This window comes from Protobothrops mucrosquamatus, unplaced genomic scaffold, assembly GCF_001527695.2.
Source record: "Protobothrops mucrosquamatus isolate PMUCROS unplaced genomic scaffold, P.Mucros_1.0 scaffold1897, whole genome shotgun sequence".
Lineage (NCBI taxonomy): Eukaryota > Metazoa > Chordata > Lepidosauria > Squamata > Viperidae > Protobothrops > Protobothrops mucrosquamatus.
In genome coordinates, this window is record NW_015388023.1 from 321472 (window position 1) to 342948 (window position 21477).

Genomic DNA, 21477 nt, shown 5'->3' on the forward strand with positions numbered 1-21477 from the left:
CTAAGGTAAATTACTGATGCAACTCATTAGGTTATTTCTTTCATTTTAGATTGGATCAGGTTTATCTCGTCATGGAACTGCAGCTACCATTAAAGGTAACATTCTAATTTTCATCTTTGAATAACCTCAGCAAAAGTATTAGTATTAAAAGGCTTTTCCATTCCATTGTTGATAGGTGAAAAATAAAGCACAATATAAGAAACGTAAAAATTCTTATTGATCCCTGAATCCTGACAAAAAAATACAGAGTATCTTTAATTTAAATTTTATTTTTTTTTAACCATAAAATTGATATGTCAGGAATTCTTTCCCTTTGTTTTCCTGTAGCAATAGCAGGCTTTTTCCAGATTTGAAACCTATTACAATATTCTAGAATGTCTTCCAAGGTATTTCCGAGTAGAAACTGGTTTGAAATTTCACAGCTCTAGTTATCTTACATGTAATGATATTTATAGACCATATTCATGCCTTTGGCAATATATCCAGTAATTAAAGATGATATCATTTTATCTTAAGCTCTGTAATAATTCTTGTTTCCTAATATACTTAAATGAACTACCAACCCAATCTCTATAGCGCTTCTTCAGATCACAACTTCCATGTTCATAAAGTTGGAATAAGTCAGGTCAGGCCATACAGGTTTCCCCTCCTTGCAGTATTATTTGATGCACTAAATCTGTTCCAGTCTTTGGTTAGAGTTACTTTGGTGTTTCATTTGGAAATATAACTGTTTGTTTGTTTATTTGTTTATTTATTTATTTATGCAAAGATATTATAAGTTTTATATTTCACTTAGTTGAGCCTGAGGAGGTTTACAGTAATATATAAATAAAACATAGTTAATACCACAAAATGAACTAACGTCCATCATCAGCATTTAATTGCTCTAGAAAATAATAGTCTTAACACTTTCTGAAAAACAAGTAGTTAGGAACATTTCCTAACTTAGGAGAAAGTATAGAGCAGTGGTCCTCAACCTGTGGGTCGGGCCCCATTTGGGGTCGATCGACCATTTCACGGGGGTTGCCAAGCAAGGCTGTCCGCCATTTTTTTTGTCCGCCATTTTTTTCCTCTTTTCCGGCGGGTGCCTTACCTCCCTTGGGCTGGGCCAGCTGGTGGTCAGCCTGCTCCGTCTCTGCCGCTTGCCAGCTACGCCTCGCCCGGCGCAGGGGGCGGAACCACGCATGCGCGGCGCTCCCGGGCAGGGAAAGTCCTCGACTTACGACCGGTTGGGTAGTCCTCAACTTACGACCGGTTTAGTCCTCGACTTACGACCGGTTAGGGTCGCAGCATTAAAAAGGTTGAGAACCACTGGTATAGAGGATTTCAGGGCTTGGGGCTACCAAGAAGACATTTGGTGATTTCCCATCTTCATCACTTCACATAGGGGCAGGACCTTCAGTTTAGTTTGCTTTAAATAATGCATAAGGTGAACCAAATCTTCTTGGGGATATAATATTGAAGGAACTTGTTTTGTTGATATAAGGAATTTCATTAAAACATATCCTTAGTCCCTGCTGATTGCTCTGTGTCCTCAGTGTGTGTGATTTTGTATGGAAGAAGGGATTCAAAAATTACAAGTCATTAGTATAATTGCAAACAGTGCATTTAGAGGTGTTATTCAGTGCTCTTTCATCCCTATACGAAGGCTGAAACTTATTTTGGTTTTAAGATGTACTGACCATTTGGGATTTCATTTGCAATGTATATCCTCACCATATCATATATGAGAGTAGTTTTCATGCTATCCTCTTATAGGGATTATCTGGGACTGTTCACTGGAAATAGTAAGGTAAGCTCTGTATATGATGAGGTCTCACAGAATGCAACTGGCCTCCCTGTTGTAAATTCTGCAGCTTTTTGAATAGCGAACATAACACCAGCAAACTCTCTCTTAGTCTTTCACAATGTTGTCTTTTCTCTCATCAGTTTTGTTGTTGCACAGGCATATTAGCCAGGAACATAATGTAACTTAACATGGTGGAGATGCCCTATTATCATTTGGTATTCTTAGTTGTGCTGTCACAATGTAGTCTTACATCAATACAACAGGAATATGCAACAGTGTCCCTGCTGATGTGATGCACAGATTAGAGTGTACAATTCAGATCATTATAACTATAGGTAGAGAATTAAAAACACTTCTTAAATTCTATTTTCTTTTAGGAATACAGGATGATGCTTTCTGAACTAACACGTTATTTCTATTACTTAGGTGATACAGACACTGCAAAGACCTCTGATGATATCAGTCTGAGTCTGGGACAGAGTTCTAGTCTTTGTAAAGAAGGGAGCGAAGAGCAAGGTACGCATGTCTTGTGCAACCTGCTATGTGTTATATCCAGGGCTTTTTTTCTCATAGAACGCCCAGAATGGAGTTCCGGCACCTTTTTTGGATGGAACCTTGTAGGGTAGGCAAGGCGGGTTGTATGACGTGTGTGAGTTCCGGCACCTTTTTTTTTCTTTTTTTCAAAAAAAGCACTGGTTATATCCATGAATACTTTTTTAGTAAAACAAATAATAACTGTCTTAATTCTTTATTTGCAAAATAATAGTCATTTAACTGCAGCTTGCAGTATTAACTGATCATTTTATCTGTTATATAATCAAATCTAAAGTTACGGTGATTACATCTGAAGTCTTTTGCTATTCTAAAATCTTTTTTTTTCCCCCTAGCAAACCTCAGAGGGTGTTAGATGTGTCATAAGTGTTTTTCCTTGTGGATTCATATGCTAGTGATATGAATCTTAATGAAAGTAGCTTGCGAAGAGAATTAAACAGCTTTAAAAAAAAAAAAAAGACTTCTCTATAATGAACGATGAAGTGATTTTCACACATATCCATATGGTATATTTTGTATGCTTCCAGATCTGCAGTCAAGTGAGTTAATGCACTTAGTAGCATAACATTCATGCAATATTAATGACTTGTTTTTGTTATCTGGACTTCATCAAGAAATTAACTCATTGTAATTATCAAGACTGATTTCTTACAAGATTTTTTTTTGTTCATATTATTTTATTATTTAACTATGGGGGCACGATGGCTCGATGTTCAAATATGCTGAGCTTGTCAGCTGGAAAGCTGACAACCCAGGTTCGAGACCCAAGCGTTGTGTGACAGGGTAAGCTCCTGTTACTTTCCCAGCTCCTGCTGTTGATAAGTAAGGGACTGCCTCTTCAGTTTCCCCCATCCGCCTATGTCCCCATCTCTGCCCTTTTGACTGATGCCCACCAAGCTGGGCACTGCGACTCAGAGCATCTTGGTTCACCACGGCTCTGTGGCTGCAGGAAGGGCATAGATCAGTGGTTCTCAACCTTTTTAATGCCGTGACCCCAACCGGTCGTAAGTCGAGGACTAAACCGGTCGTAAGTCGAGGACTAAACCGGTCGTAAGTCGAGGACTAAACCGGTCATAAGTCAAGGACTACCCAACCGGTCGTAAGTCGAGGACATTCCCTGCCTGGGAGCGCCACGTATGCGTGGTTCCGCCCCCTGCGCAGGCTGAGGCGTAGCTGGCAAGCGGCAGAGACGGAGCAGGCCGACCACCAGCTGGCCCAGCCCAAGGGAGGTAAGGCACCCGCCGGAAAAGGGGGAAAAAATGGCGGACAAAAAAAATGGCGGACAGCCTTGCTTGGCGACCCCCGTGAAATGGTCGATCGACCCCAAATGGGGTCCCGACCCACAGGTTGAGAACCACTGGCATAGATGGTGGGGGAAATAGGTGATTTGGGGGGGGACTTGCAATGTCTTTGTGGTTATTGCAGGTGGGCCCCCAAGCATCCAAAATTTGATCATGTGACCGCAGGGATGCTACAACAGCTACAACTTTTGAGACTGGTCATAAGTCCCTTCATTCAGCCACTGTTACTTAGAATGGTCACTGAATTAATGGTTGTAAAGTGAGAACTACCTGCACATTGTAAAATGCTTATTCTACCTCTTTTTGGTCCTTGCACTAATTCCATATAATAGTTGTTTTGGTTATCATTGTTTAGGGTTTTGGTAGACTGTGATATTCTGATGCATAGATTTGCTGAATGGTGAATAATTAAGGAAGTGATAAGAATTGTGGATTTTAGTCATATTTGTTAGAGCAGATTCTGTATGCACACGTTAGCTGAAAAAGAAACCTAGAATAAAAGATATTTTATCGCAGTTTCTTAGTGTAATATGTGAGTATACTATTTCTGTTTATATCCTGTTGAAATACATTCATTTGAAGGAAGCTACTATAGGCATTTGCCTGCATGCTTATTAATTTTGTTTCTTTTTTTTTAAAAAAACAGATTTGGCAGCTGATCGGAAGACTTTTCATCTGATCTCCGTTGATTCCTTTGTGTCCATTCAGCCCTCATTGTCAACTGCACAGGAGCTATCAAGAGACAGCACTGATAAAGTGTGCCTTCCTAATCAGCATTTAGATCCTTCTGTGTCTAATGCATGTGACACTGAAATGGCTTCTCTTGTCTCTTTGCATTCACACTCCTATAGGAAAGATCATAGACCACGAGGTGTGCCAAGGACTTCCAGTTCAGCAGTTGCATTTCCAGATGTATCACTAAATGACTTTCCTCTCTATCAGCAAAGGCGGGGGCTGGATACTGTCAGTGAACTAGAAGCTTGCAAGCCTCGAACAGGATCCAAAGAATCATTAGCTGAGAACTCATGTATTTCTGGTGTATTTCAACTAGATGATATTCTAAAATGTAGTAGTCCACAACTGCTAGTCAAAAGCGGCAAGAGTAAATCTTTACAAGCAGATAAAAGTGTGGATAGCCTGAGAAGCCTGAGTACAAGAAGTAGTGGCTCAACAGAGAGTTACTGTAGTGGAACTGATCGTGACACCATCAGTACCATCAGCAGCTATAAAAGTGAGCAGACAAGTTCTACTCATATAGAAAGCATGTTGTCAGAGCATGAAGTGTCACCTAAAGAGGAGAAGAAAAGCAGCAAGAAAAAAAACTACACCGTTGATTCTGATGACTGTCATATTGCTCCTAACAAAAGGATGAGTACGGAAAGAACTATAGCTGAAACTAACACCAGCAGTTGCATTCAAGCAGAAGAATGCCTGAATGCATCAGAGGAGATGCACAATCAGAGGGCCCTTAGTACCTCTGCTTCAGAAGAAGCAAATAAGAATCCTCATGCTAACGAACTAACAACACAAACAGAACAGTCTCCCCGAAACCCTACCGTGAAAAGAGATGAACATAAAGAGAAATCTTCCATGGTTGACTCAAGAACTTTTAAGGAAATGGTAGAAAAGCAGAAAGAGGGGGATGTGCGACCTAAATCATGTAGCTTAATCCATCGGACAGCTTCAGCTCAAAAATCCAGCAGGAGAAGGACAGGGAAAAAACGGGCTAGTAGTTTTGACACAAGTCGACACAAAGAATATATTTCCTTCCGAGGGGTATCTTCTACCAAGCCCCACAGTACAGGTTTTTGCCATGATGAAGACTCAAGTGATCAAAGTGATTTGAGCCGAACTTCAAGCATGCAGTCAGCCCACCAGTTCAGCAGTGATAGCTCTTCCAGCACAACTTCTCATTCATGCCAGTCTCCTGAGGGAAAATTCAATGCCCTAAAGACAAAATATATTGCCAAAGAGAGAGGCACAGACTTGGAAAATTCCTACAAAATTCACTTGGGCACTGATGCAATTGTCAAAAAGCATTCAACCCGACAGACTCACAGTACAAACAGTGCCAAGAGTCGTACCAGGGTGTTAAGCTTGGATAGTGGTGCAGTAGCCTGTTTGAATGATCCAAATCTAATGATGCCAGATACAATAAAACAATTAACAACTTCTAAATCTGACTTAGAGGCCAAAGAGGGAGAAGTGCTTGATGAGCTATCTCTGTTGGGAAGGGCTTCACAACTAGAATCAGTCACTCGCTCTAGAAATAGCTTACCAAACCAGCCTATGTTTACTGAAAGAGAAGATCAGGAGAAGGGAAGCATTGGTAAGTAACTGGAATACTTAGATGTAGCACTGCCTATTAGTGCGGTTGTTCTCTACATAGTCTACATTGGCTTATAAGAAATTTCAACTTCTTGCAGGTCATCTATATTTTGGGTGTTTTACATTTTGAGATCATTTTATGCTAATGCTATTCTGAGTTCAATTAGCAAATAGTAAATACTATTACTAATATTGGATCCCTCAGCATGAACTGAGGCAGGTTGAACAAATACAACTGTACAGAATTGTTGAGGTTGGTTGGACACATTGGAATGTTGAGAATATGGTATTGATGCTTTCACAAAATGGATGTCTTGGCAGGCCTTGCTACAAATACCCATTTGTCAAAAGACAAACTGGCGAAGTTTTTCCCGGCTACCAAAGAATATAATCCCTGCTACTTCAGGTTACCATTTATTTTCTGATCTAGTGAGCAGACTTCCAAATAAAAAATCGGTTAAAGCTATCAATTGTATTAATTTTCTAAGAATTCCTGTGATTATGATAAATCAGAACAATATTACAGCCTAATGGCAAAAAAAAATATCAATTTTAAAAAGCCAGGCAGGAGAGGTAATCTGATAAACGCCCAATGAGATATCTGTAGGCATATTGGTACCCAAGCATATGATGCTTTGTATTTGTCATCTAGTATAATACTTACTTTTACCATGTTTCATCTGTAATAATGAGATAAAGTTGAACATACTTGCATTCTACTTCTTAAAACTCTTAAATATGTCTTAACATCTTTCCTTTTAAGTTTTTCCGTTGCATCTCTTTGTACTAGTGTCATGATTGAACAAAACACAGATTTCTTTTCTTTTGTAGTGTGGTACCGTCTGGCCTTTTTGTAAGTCCCATAAGTTAGCTCTTGATATATGTGTGGTTTCTATAATGTAACAATTCCTATTTTGCTTTCATCATCGGCAAATATTCCAGTGGAAAATGGCTGCAATATATATTTTAATGCTAAATTAGTACAAGTATTAAACAGATACTAATTTCTTCTATAGCATTTTCCAATATACTCAGTAGATTTAAGATCCATGTTTGTTTCTTGAGGACAGTGAAACCAGCTCTTTGGCCTTTGAGCAACTTGACCAATGCTTCTGAAGACCAAGGAGATTTTTCTTTCCCCAAAAATGGCTGTTATTTGATTCTTTAAGCATGTTAGGCGCTAGTTAGCTATTTGCTTGAATAGGTCTATTCAGGTTCCACTTTATGTCACTTTTAAACATACTTGACGCTCAAGAAAGTGTGAAGTCTATTAGTATAGGTAGTCCTTGACTTACAACAGTTCACTTAGTGACTGTTCAAAGTTAGAACATTATTGAAAAAAGTGACATATGACCATTTTGCACACTTATGACTGTTGCAGCATCCCCAGGCTCACATATTTTATATTCAGATACTTGAAAACTGGCTCACATTTATGACAGTTGCAGTGTCCCTGGGTCACCTTAGCACCTTTTGCAACTTTCTGACAAGCAAAGACAATGGAGAAACCAGGTTCACCTAACAACCGTGTTACTAATTTAACAATGCAGTGATTCACTTAACAAATGTGGCAAGAAAAGTCGTAAAATGGGGCAAAACTCACTTAACAAATTTCTCACTTAGCAACATAAATTTTGGGCTCAATTATCATCGTACGTTGAGGACTGCCTGTAGTAGCATCACTTCACAAGCACATCAGCTCCTTCCAGTTTACAAATTATGTTTCGTACAAACCCGAATTTTCATATAAAGTTGCCAGTGTTCAAAACACAATTTAGAACAGTAGACTGGCAGAAAGAAAAGCATCTCCAATTGACAGTTCTGGTTTGTAAGCACTTCCTCACTAGTACCTTGTACATTTTTAAGAATAAATAATGCCAGCGAATGTGATTTATAACTATAGTTTATATGTTGTAATTATAACATATTATAAATAATATATGTTCTTCTATCAATATAACTTGACCAATTAATATAACTGTTAATAGAAATTGCAAGTGAGAGGGTTTCTGATAACTTACATTGACTGGCTGCTTGAGTTTAATTACCATAAAATGTTTATATATACTCTGTGTGTGTGTGTGTTTGTGTAAACAGCCAGTCAATATAAGTTATCAGAAACCCTCTCACTTGCGATTTCTATTAACAGTTATATTAATTGGTCATACCAATAGAAGAGCATATTATATTTATAATATATTATAGTTATAATAAATAAGCTATATATATATATATATTATATTTTCTGGAACTATTTATATATACAAATGACTTTTTGTGTGTTTAAATTTTATCCCACTTTGTTTACCAAAGTAGTTGATGCTTCATATTTAAAGTATTTGCAGTTAAATGGGAAGGCAATCACTGTTTTTTTCACTTGTGAAATATTTTTAATAATTCAACAAAATATAAGTATAAACTAGCATTATCACAATCATTGATACAGAAAGGCTTATTCTTTCATTTTTATTTTATCATAAAGAGATACAGCAAGTAGAAATGTTGCTGCCTTTGTAATACAGTTTGATTAGTTGTATTGCAAAGTGAAATGCTGGGAACTAGAAGGATATCACGATTCCCAAGCCTTTACATAACCTAAAAATTAACAGTTTTTCTTTGTAGACAATCGTATAATAGTAGTGTCTCAGATTTATTTGTTAGTCCTTAGCATCATTTTTAAAAAATAAAATAAAAATGTTCATTTTTAAAAAAGAACTACAGACCAAATTTTATTATAACGTTGGAATAAAGTGCATTCTAAGCTTTTTCAGAACTAGGAAATTGCTCTTCTAACAAGTATCACAATTGATAATGTAAAGAGACTGAATTTAAAAGACCATTTTTCTGCATTTATGATATATTTGTTTTCTTCTCATCTCTTAATTATTAAGAGTACTACTCCAGTTAAGTTGTTTCTGAATTCATCTAATTAATAAAATATCAACTTCAATTTGATCCTCCAATTTCCACTTTTTTGCTGATTGGATCCAATTGTAACAGTGCTAACAGGCCAAGTTAGGTTATGGAGAATCCTATACTGTTTTGTGTGGCTTTTTCTATCATGAGTCAATGACGGCTGGTCAAGTGTAACTTGAATTAAAATTATTGTTAGCAAACACATGAACCAGATCTAGCTTTAAAACTGAAATAGCTGGGAGATGAAATCTCCATGATCTCATGAGAGTCATGATATGCATGAACTCATCAGATTGTGATAGTCATAATTAGCAACTGATGTAGTATTACATTTACTCCAGCTTCTCTTGATATAAATTCTCAGAAAGAAAGCTTTTCCATTCCGACATCATTCACTAGCATAATAGCTGACTAATAGGTTCATTATTTATGGTTAGCCGTACTAAACTTTCTTATGAGTAGAATGCAGGCAATAATTCTAATTTCAGAAGTGAAGAAAGTTGTAATGCACATTTTAGCAATTATTAATAGTTATAGTATTCTCAGTGGTGAGGTCTTCATAATAAACCTGTAACTTTTGTGGTGTAGTTCTTATGACATCAGTGGAACAGAATTCATTATAATACAAGCACTGATATTAATATGATAGGAAGAAGAATCTTCCCCCACCCTCATTTATCTTTACTATAAAGTAATATATGTTCGCTGGGAATAGGGTAACAGAATCAAATGCCCTTTCTTCTGTCATTTTTCTGTCATTCCAAGAGAAGTTTCAATCATCTTAAATTCAAAATAATTTTCTTTTTGGGTAAATATTGTAATTTATCTTTTGTTTGTAAAGAACTGACACCTTATGCACATAGTAGTGGTTATATTGGCTTATTTTATATAAACAATTTGCCATTCATATCTGCCAAAAGCAAACTTTAGGAACTAACTGCTGCCATTTAAATTTAGGTCAACATGTAAGATACAAGAGGTACTTTGTGTTCTTCTGTAACCTGCTGGAGCAGTTAGAAATGTGAAACATTGTAGGAGGTTGAATAAAAGAAGTATATGAAATGGTATTCTCAGAAGAAAAGAGATTCAGATTTTATTTCCCCATAGTATTTAGCATAGAAATGCAAATCTCCTAATTTCCTGTCAGCGTTAGTAATATTTTTTTCAGGGTAATAACTACTCTGGGTTTATTTGCAAGACTTAGTTACATTGTTTCCAATACTTGCACCACTTGTAGTGGAACTTCTATATTCTTCATTATTTTCCAAATTGTAAATGTTCTTGGTTCTATTTGCAATGTAGATCTCAACTTACTGTATTGGTATATTTAAATTCAAGGGCTGGAAAAAAACGTCAAAATGAGTGTGTTCGTGGATTGAAGAACAGAAGCAAACATAAGATATATAAGAAACAATATAAGATATATAAGAAACAATATAAGATAGCACTATTTTAAAATAATGTAGCATTATGAACTTCATTCTTGGCTGCGAAAAAAATGATTTTCTGGAATAAAATGCCAATTTATTTTATGCTCAACTTTGGAAAAAATAAAACCAACTAAAGTTGCTTTTTTAAACAGGCTTTTTTTCTTTGTACCTTGTAGGTTTACATAGTGAGAAGATGCTTTGCCAATAATGTTTTTTGATATCTTGGAATTCAGTTTTTAAAATTTATAATTTTCTCTCTTACCTCTTTATATCTGCTCCCTCTCCACAGCTTTTGTACAACCACAGATTCACATTAATATCAAATTGCTATTTTCTTTGAAGAAAATATTAAGACTGGGAAATAATGCAACAAAAGACTTCCATGAATAATTTACCTAAATCTGGAACAAAATTCATCTGTTTGAATTTTAAAATATTTGTAAGATTTAATTAAGATTCATGAATATGGTTGAAAAAGCCAGGGATTAAATAGGATCTCTTTTGAGAAGACATAAAAAATTGTTATGTGATATATATAACATAACTTGCCAATAAAATGTGATGATTTATTTTGAGAAGACATACTCTTATCTAAAAGAAGCTTATATAATTTACACAAATCCATCCATTATCTGTTTCCTGTCAAAGGAACAAGAAGAAAACAGTAGCATAATGAGTATGATAGCCTGAGTGAGAAACCCAGAATAGATAAAATGTTTCAGTGTTTAGTATGATGTATACTTATTTAGTTAATATAATTTGTATGTACTTTTTATTTTCACAGGAAATTTCAAAGCAGTTTATGATAAAAGCATTTTAAATTCAATACATTCCTGGAAACAAACAAACAAAGAAATAAATATTGGTATTTTATATCACCAGGGAAAACTGCCCATCTTGATAGAGGAATGCCAAGCTAGATGTATATGACTCCAGTTTTTGGTAGAAATGCTTTGTTTCTGAGGCCTGCCTGGCCTTAGTACAACATTCTGATGTGGGTGGACACCATGAAGTTTTGTTTATTCACATACAGCTATTCATTTCCTTTTTAACTGAGCTATATTAATGGGCAATAAACAGTCTAAAGCATAATTTTTAAGGAGAAAAATAGATATTAAGTTGGAAGATTTGAGCACAAGACTAGTTTAACACATCCAGTATTTCATTATGTGGATGTTATCCATTCAGTCGTTTCCGACTTCTGGTGATTCTATGGGCCAGGTCTCTCCACATCTGCTCTTGCACTGCTTCTTTGAGTTTTTCTATACTCTGGTTGCTATCAGCTTTGATGGTGTCCAGCCACTGTGTTCATCCAATATTTAAATGATAATATTCAGTGGCAATGCTGTATCCTAATTTTCTGATAGAAATATAGTATATGATAAATGAACTATCAACTCTACTAAAACGGCTACAGTGATTTAGCAGTGTGAATTAGCATAGTGATCAGTTGGTTTTTCTTTTTAAAGCGAACACACCAGGATTCTGAGCATCTAGCAGTTATCCATATTCCTGTGGCCTCAAGTTATTATCTGGATACATTTTCACATCTGTTTTAAAGTGTTTTAGAATGGACATTGCCTCTCATTCCTAGTTAAACTGTAAATACTATACAGTAGTGTCATATCCTGTCTAGTCCAGGTGGTTGATGATTAGGATTGGGAGGGGCCTTGTAATAACCACTGTCATACTTGCATAATTTAGGACAATTTTGATAGTTCTTTGGGGTATTTTATTTCTGTTGTTTTTGTTTGCATCAGTAGCATATATTTTCCAAAACACAAAGGGTAGTGTTAGTAGCTCTTTTTATTGATGGATATTGCCTGCAAACAACCCTTCTGGTTCACAAAATGATTACGCATAATTCCTTCTGGTAGCCTATGTTTAGTTCTACACTAAACTTGGGTATACATAGTTTTGACTAAGTCAGAAGAGGAGTCTTTACATGATATACCTATTTTATGAACCATGGAACATGATTTCTAAGAAATGCCATTCTGGTTGCTTGTAAGAGAAGCCAGCTATGTATTAGAAATATGTGCTCTCTTTAAACTGAAGATGTTTATGTATGTGTATGGCTTAGATGACATAGTTAACCATGTTTTCCAAGGTGCAATGGCTTGTTCAACGAACTATTGAGTGCCATTCTGTCTAAATCAAGCTGTTTTTCATTTTTTGTGAATGAAGGCAGTGTCTAAAAATTCAGTGTAAGCAGAACAAGCCTCAAATCCCATTTCTCCAAGCTAATCAACACTCTCAGAGGCTTCTGCTCTCCACCACTGAAAGCCATTAAGATATAATTATTAAAATATTGGACTGGGATTGGAAGTGACCCAGTTCAGTTCTTTGTGGCTTGGATGACATAGGACAGTCTTAGCCTAATCTATTTTTGTTTTAGCTTTGAGGATAAAATTGGTATGGTGATGAAAATAAGGTATATATATTGCCTTGAGCTATTGCAGAAAAACAGAATAATAAAACTGAATTCTAGAATGTAGATATCTGTAGTACTCAGCAGTGTCTGAATTAGAAGATTAATACTGAACTTTGGCTTGATAACATTTAAATTATTTTTCTATTTTTATTCTTCTCCCATTGTTGGGCACAACCTTCAGTAAAGAAATTGCATTGGTCTGATGAGAGCGGCCATCGCTGCTGAGTGTCATTTCTTTTAAAAGTATAATTCAGTAGGGGTTTCAAAAGTAATCTTTTATTTATTTCAGTTTATATAGTCGTAAATGCTGTTAAAATGTGTTTGAGAAGGCAGTTAAATTTTAAAGCTAAAGTATATACAGCTATTTTAGTATAATTACATATTAAAAACTGTGATTCCCTCTTCTTCAGAATCTGTCAGAATCAGATTATAGGAGTCAGATAACTGGTTCCTAGGAAGGCAAGAAAGCTATTTTCAGAAACATCCAACAACAACATTTTAAAACCCAGTTACTTGAACTTCCTATTCTTCACTCCTGCCCAAGGATAATCAGTGGAAGAAGTTCATTACCACAGATCCTCAAGTCGTTAAAGAAGATATTTTTAGATTCATGTACAATGTTTAAATTAAATTAATTATTTGAAATATATTTTCCAAATATATGCCATATATTTCCAGGACAGATATGCTTGCTAATTAGTTGCTAGAAAACAGTTGCTAGAAAACAGAAATATTTGGGAAACTTGAAAGAATAGGTTAGGGATAGACCGTCCTGAAAAAAAAAAATCATTGTGTGGTCGCTAGAACTTGAAAATGATTTGATGGCACATAATAAAAACAAAATAACATCAAGGATTCTATATGGTATGACCTCAAACCTTTGATCCTATAGTTCACATTCTCTTGCATATCATAATTACATTTGTTAGTGGAAAAAGAGCAACCAAGATTTTTTTTTCTTGCATTTTGTACATCTAGACAAAGTAAAAACAAGATTCAAAGAAATATGAAATTTCTTTCATGGAATCAAGGGAGATTGAAGGTTCCCCCCACACCCCCATTCTTACCCCGCAATTTCAATTTTAGTATAGGATTGCCTATAACTTTTTAAGAAGGCTTTGTGGGGTCCATTTAAAAAATAACTTATTTAATTTAGATTTTATTTGAAGTTAAGATATATTTTCAGCGGGTGCTTAAAAACTATTGATTTTGTGGAATCAAATTATTATTTTTTAATTGACTTAATCACTCCGTTTCAAACAGGAAAACCATAGCTGGATACTTGTTAAGCTGACCATTCCATACTTATAGTCTCTTACTTGTCAGTGAACTAAAATGATCAACTGATTTGCAGGAGAAAGAACAATTTGTGGGAAAAGCATTGGATGGTGTAAACATTATTGGTCTGAGGTTCAATTTGACTTGGTCTATCTTGATGCAGCAGCACAAGCCAATGAGGAAGCAGTCACAGTTCGGCGTGAACGCAGCACATTTAGGCGTCAGGCAGTACGGCGCCGTCACAATGCAGGGAGTAACCCTACCCCTCCTTCATTGCTCATCGGCTCTCCCCTCAGGTATGGTATTTGTGTTCCACCGTATCTAACATGCATGCAGCTGATCACTGCTCCCAACTCCCAATGGTGTTGTAGGCATGCTTTGTTCTGCCTTCTCTCCTTACCCCCACCAATCAAACTCCTTAAGCTGTTACTGCATGCATTCGTGATACTTTTTCAATTGTGCATGTGTACACTAGGTTGTTCATTATTTCGTCCATCTTTTTAAAATGATTAGTCTACTGAAAGTCATCTAAGACAGCTAACAAACTGATCTGAAATTAGCTCTTTCATTTAAGTTTCTAATTTTTTTCCCAATGTATTATTTTTTTTCTACAGATATTAAATGTAGAAATTGCTTTAAATAATTCATGAGTTATCAGGGCAGAAAAACCAAAATATATTAAAGTAGTCTAATATTTTTGGAGACATTCTAATATATTCACCTCCATCTAGTCTTTAAATGTAAATTATATAATTTTTAAAAATCTTAAGTCCATGTTTCTGCTTTAAAATCTGTTAGCTATTATATTTAATAAGCAATTAAATAATAAATAATAAATCTCAGACTTAATTGTAGTATAGATTTCATAAAGATATTTTCTACTGTAAAATCTGAAATAAGTATTAGTTGTAATTGTGCAGCACTGCTGTAACTTCAATGTTTGTATATCTCACAGGTCACAGATTTTCTCTTGTATATGCTATTGAATACACATAAAAAGCAAGTGTCAAGAGAAAAAAAAATACTGGTGCCGTGTTGGAAAAATATTCAAATTCTAAAGTATCATGTGAGGCGCTTTGGATTTTTATAAATACATCTATTTTCCAATTTGGAAACCAGTTTGTTAGATTGGATGCTGATAGATAACCAGAGCATTCCACACTTAGCAGTTTCTTCTGGATATCCCTTTTAAGTTATTCCTGCGGATTAAGTGGCTCTCTGAACTATGTGTAATAGGCTGGCAATCAAATGGTGGAATCAGGAAAATTCAGTAATGCTATTCTGTTCTTGTAAAACATAAACATAGAATTTGGGGGCATTGAGAACTGCATGTCAAACTTGTAGATTATATAGTTGGAACCAGGGGGAATTGGGCATGATCAAAATAGAACACTGACATATCTAACAGTATTAAATCTTTCTTATACTCCTCAACTTCACGTTGTAAATTTATTTGTTTCTTTGTACTTTCCCACTTTGTCTACCCAATTTAATTTTAACAAATTATGGAAAATTAGAGGCATCTAAGGAAGGGGTAGGGGTAACTATACAGAATGCTTTAGGAAGAAATTACATATGGGTCCAACAGCATATAATATATATCTCAGGGTTGCACTATGGAGTCCTTGGTGCTCTCTGAGTTTGGTTGTTTGTTTGCAGACATTTCGTTACTTGATTAAGTAGCATCATCAGTACTAGTGAATGTGGGGTTTGCCCCCTGTTTATATATAGTAGCTTCCCTGCCAGTGTGATGGGGATGTGGTTTTCTCCTTGGTAGTTTTTTGATTAGGGTACTGTTTTCTGCTTAATTGTTTTTCTGATGTTAATTCCTGCTTATCTGGATGTTTTTGCTACAAAGGATATGTTTTGATCTTTTTGTTTCCTTCTTAGCTTTTCTTTTTTGTCTCTCTTGAATGGTATGTAATTGTGTTTTGTCTCTATGTGTCTATTGATAGCTGATTTGTCAGAATGCCAAATTTCAAGGAATTCCCTAGTGTGGTTGAATTTGGCTTGGTGTAGAATGCTCACAGTTTCCCAATTGAAAGTAGGATTAATTCTGTCTGTTAGTTTAATTATGAGATTAAGTTTTCATTTTGTCTTCTGATTGCTAGTTGGTGTACTCTCCTAGTTTTCTGCCTGTCTTGTTATAGTCCTTGTACTGTATGTTGTAGATTACTTCTGTTTTTTTCTTCTTGGGCTGATGTGTCTTTTGGTTTACTTAAGATTTGGAGGGGGGGCTTTAGTTGGTTTGTGTGCTATGATGATATTGTGTAGATCCATAACTAGGAAAAGAATCCACCACTTTCAGGTTTTATAGCAGGGACTATAATACAGTATCTAGAAACTTGCACTTCCACACGTACAATCAAAAGTATGGATCCAGTATGTAGACGACACCTTTGTCATAATAAAAAAGGAACAACTAGAAGACACATGAAGCAATCAACATCTTTAAAAGAATAAAATTCCACAAGGGAAGAAGAAAACAACATATTATATAGTCTGGATATCATCATTAGCAGAGGAAGTGATGGCAAATTAGAAATACAACTTTTATCGAAAAACAACCCACACTAATCATTAACAAAGTAACAGCCCAAACTCCCTAAATAGCATATTATTCAGATGAATATAAACACACTGCAGCAATACACAACTCCAGAAAAAAAAAACCTATGCAACATCATCCAATGAAATGTATATTTTTTTCAACTTTATCAAAAAGTCCCTGGCCACTCAACCCGCTGTAGCACAACCAACACAAGTGATGAAAGGGCAACACTGCAATACAACAAAAAAAATCTCAGAAACAACCAACAGATTATTGCAACTACATGGCATCACCATAACACAGAGACCTACTAAAGTCTCCTCCAAATCATTCTAAATCAAAAGACCCAGTAGTCCAAGAAGGAAAAATAGGATCTCTCTATAACACACAGTGCAAGGATTATAACAATCATTATGTAGGACAGGCAGGCAGAAGACTAGCAGAGGGCATCCATGAACACCAACTAGCAGTAAGAAAACAAAATGAAAACTCCTTAGTCACACACACATGAACAGACTCAACCATGCTTTCAGCTGGTAAACTGAGCATCCCAGACCAAGCTAAATCCAGTAATCTTAGGGAATTCCTGGAAACTTGACATTCAGATAAATCAGCCATCAATAGAACATAGAAATAAACCACATTAACACGCCATTCAAGAGACACTAAAAAGAAAACAAAAAGATCAGAACACATTCTTTCCATCAATCAACACCCAGATAAGTAGGGTGTCATGGTTCCGATAGATAAAACCAGTTAAAAGAACTTCAAGGCAAGAAATTCTTCCTTAAAGAACATTTTATTAGGAAACAAAGTATTGGCACTTACATAGTTGAACCCAAGACTGAAATTCTCTCCCCCTAGATACAAAGTAACAAGTTACAGTTCCCACCCCACAGAAGCTGTCAGAAATCAGATTCCCCAATTAGCGTAAAACGTAGGCTTTTCCCTCCAGCTCTTCAGCCCGGCAAAACCTTACCAACAATGTCCTTGAGTTCCCAGCTACTGCATTTGTTATGGCTAGATAAACCCTCAAGCATTTACCCCATCCCCCCTTCTACATCTAAACTCTAAAACAACAGAAAAGGCACTTTAGAAGCAAAGGTAAAATGGCTGCTGAATCTCAGTTGTCAGAGTGTGGACATCCATTGTCACAACATTGACACAGGGTTTAACTGGAGACAAAATCAAGCAGAAAAAAACATATGCACGCAAACAACCAAATTTAGAGAACCACCAAGAACTTGAGAATTTTATGAAATGCATCAATGGCCTTATTAAAAATCAATTATGATACTTTAATAAGATACTGAAATAAAACCAATAACATACAATAATAGTATAAATATAACAGTACACAAAATGTTTTAGAACAGAACTATATAATGCAATCCAGAATAAAAAATGCACAATTGTGCATAAAATAAGAATTCTTGTCATTTTACAATGTAAAGTGAGTATGCAAATATATTTTGCATATGCCTCAATAATCTGAATGAATTTCATGTTCACAAATGATCTGTATGTTGACTAATAGTCATTAGTTGAAAAGTATTGGTAAATTTCCTCCTTTAAGATTAACTCCTTATTAAATACTTAATAATTAATAACATTGGAATAATTTCTCATATTCCTGCCTGAGCAGGGGGTTGGACTAGATGACCTCCAAGGTCCCTTCCAACTTTATTATTATTATTATTATTATTAAGTACAGAAGAGAACAACAAACTTATTAGTTCCTAAATCTGTCATTTAATCTTGATTATTCAGAACTGTCTTGAAAGCAATCCAAACTGGATATGAAGTCATAGATAATTCAGTGAATATCGATGAAGCATTCTAAAATTATTTTTGTTAATATTAGGAACATATTTTGTATTTTTATATTTTAATATTATAATGTTTAACCTCAACACCCAATGTTCTAAAAGAGGGAAAAAAGAAGAAATGTTTAACTGATTGTCCAGAGACTGATTGTCTCATTATTGGGTAGCATGACAGTATAATTAAATGAAACATTCTGGGTAAAATTAGTACTGTTAAAATTCTAATGAAAGTAAATGTTTTACATTTTTGATTCTAAAGAGTATAGAACTAGTCCTATTTTCCATGCTGCTTTGTGTGTAAGTGGAATAAAATTATACCACTGTGTCCTCCTTTCGCCTATATAATCTTGATACAAAAACTCTTTGGATATATTCATCATGATACAGGTAGTCCTTGACTTACGACCACAATTGAGCCCAAAATTTATGTTGCTAAGTGACAAATTTGCTAAGTGAGTTTTGCCCCATTTTACAACTTTTCTTGCCACAGTTGTTAAGTGAATCATTGCAGTTGTTAAATTAGTAACATGGTTGTTAAGTGAATCTGGCTTCCCCATTGACCTTGCTTGTCAGATGGTGGCAAAAGGTGATCCCATGATCCTGGGACACTGCAACTGTCATAAATATGAGCCAGTGGTCAAACATCCGAATGTAAATCATGTGACCATGGGGATGGGACAGTGGTCACAAGTGTGAAAAATGGTCAGAAGTCACTTTATTCAGTGCCGTTGTAACTTCAAATGGTCACTAAATGTTGTAAGTCGAGGACTACCTGTATTTCACTTGCCAATACAAATGCATGTTCTGTGGTACCTAACTGATTTTAAATTTCCCATTCTAGGGTTTTTCAAGTATAATCGAAGTAGCCAAAGTAGAAAGTGTTACTTGTACTTATAGAAGTCCACACGAAAGTATTTGTAGAAACTTATGCAGATCATCTTAGGAAAGCTGGGCAAAAGCAGGAAGATTTACATAAAGAAAAGCATACTCTAAGCCTGAGCAATAGCAAAAACATAAGAAAGGAGCCCAGATTGACTCCCCCCTACTTCACATACGATAAGGGGAAGCAATTCAAGATTCTTTTACTGCAGCCTACATAAATATAGTTCCAGTCAGTTTTTTGGAATCTCTTCCCTGATCTGACCTTGATCTGATCTCTACTGTTTCATATAGCCCAGTGGTTCTCAACCTGTGGGTCGGGACCCCATTTGGGGTCGATCGACTATTTCATGGGGGTCGCCAAGCAAGGCTGTCCGCCATTTTTTTTGTCCGCCATTTTTCCCCCCCTTTTCCAGTGGGTGCCTTACCTCCCTTGGGCTGGGCCAGCTGGTGGTCGGCCTGCTTTGTCTCTGCCGCTTGCCTGCTACGCCTCGGCCAGCGCAGGGGGCGGAACCACGCATGTGCGGCGCTCCCGGGCAGGGAAAGTCCTTGACTTACGACCGGTTGGGTAGTCCTCAACTTATGACCGGTTTAGTCCTCGACTTACGACCGGTTTAGTCCTCGACTTACGACCGGTTGGGGTCGCGGCATTAAAAAGGTTGAGAACCACTGATATAGCCCCATAATTTTAATGCAAATCCATTTTTGCGGTGGGCAAAAACAGTCTACCATATTGAGCTTCATTAATATGACAAAGGCACATGTTTGATGCAGCTTCTGTATCTTTTAGACAACAGTTGAATCATAAAATAATGGGATCAGTGTTCCATTTTTCACTCACTCTTATTGCTAATTTTAATTTAAAATTCACATGAAGTTATGCTGTTCTTTTTAACAAAAAAAATCTCTTATTTGCTGATAATTCTAAATGGCCTATTTCTTGTTGTCGTGACAAGACTTCTTTCTCCAAAAGAAGACATTTTAGGAACATAAGAGTTAGGTCATATTTAAGTAATTAACAGTTGTATTAAGTAGTAGTAATGGTTTTTTTCAAGTGTCTTCATTACTTTAAAGTAGGGAAAAAATAAGTGGATTACATGTGTTAAATTGAAGTAAGCAACAGCAACAAAAATGCAACCTTTCTAACATTTTCTTCTCGTTGTAACTATTTATTGAAGTTATTGACCCCTCATCTTTTAAACATTCCAAACTTTTTTTCTGATACATTAGAACATTCCTCAATAATAAACTAATGAACTTCCAAATTCAACTACGTAGTCGATCTTTCATCTGAATGTATATCTTTTTTTTCTTTTTATCTTATCAAAGAATTGAAATCCAGTTATAAAATTTAGGAGTCTGGAACAATTTCAGTAACAATATTGTCTATAACATAAAATGACTCCATGGCCTACAGGAATTCTCCCAAAAGCCCACCAATGGTAGCATGTGATCTCCTGTACAATCCTTGAGCCAAATTTGGATTCTCAGCTTAAAGGACAATATAGATACTACAACCTAAATTTAGGTGGACTCCTAAATATTTTATCAACCTAGGAAAAAATTGTCTGAGCTCGTTCTAACTTGTCTTCCATACAATTGTAACATTCTTTAACATTTTGTTAACATAAAACTATTTATGAACTCTGTTGTATCTTTATTTGAGGTAGCTAGGCTTTGTTGTTTTTTCCCCTTAACCTATGAAACAGAATAAAAACAATTACAGACAACCCAGAAATAAAGAACCAGACACACGGAAAGCTGAATTTAAGGCATATCATTTGTCTATCAAGCCAAATACGGGCAGTAACTGCTTTAAGTAGGAATTTCCCAGCTCTAACTTGGTGGAATTTAAAATGTCTAAAGTTGAAGTTCAGCATTATTTTTTGTGGGCCATCCAAAGCCCAGCCTATTTACATTCCAAAGGGCATTATCTTATACAAATAGGAAAAAAAGAATTGTGGCTACTGCTAAACCATCAAATAACAATGTTTTTATGGACCGTGGAAACTAACACTATTCTTGCTGGCTTGCATGTTGCATGGTGATAGATATTTTTTTTCATGTCCATTGAAAATGCAGAGCTACATGATACTTTGTTTGGAAATATTCTTCAACAGCATTTCCTATCCATTATAATTTCTCATATTTTGTTGAACATATTTTTAGGGCTCTTTTAATAAAGTTCATGGC

General features: G+C 35.7%; 1 protein-coding gene across 1 annotated transcript in view; it reads left to right on the top strand.

Annotated features, from left to right (window-relative positions):
* PCNX1 (pecanex 1) overlaps positions 1-21477 on the top strand; it is a 93754-nt gene that overhangs the window by 17132 nt on the left and 55145 nt on the right. The window contains exons 4-7 of the mRNA XM_015823519.1: positions 50-95; positions 2216-2305; positions 4289-5971; positions 14192-14324. Of these exons, the coding sequence (XP_015679005.1) occupies positions 50-95; positions 2216-2305; positions 4289-5971; positions 14192-14324 (1952 nt within the window). The remainder of the gene's footprint in view (positions 1-49; positions 96-2215; positions 2306-4288; positions 5972-14191; positions 14325-21477) is intronic.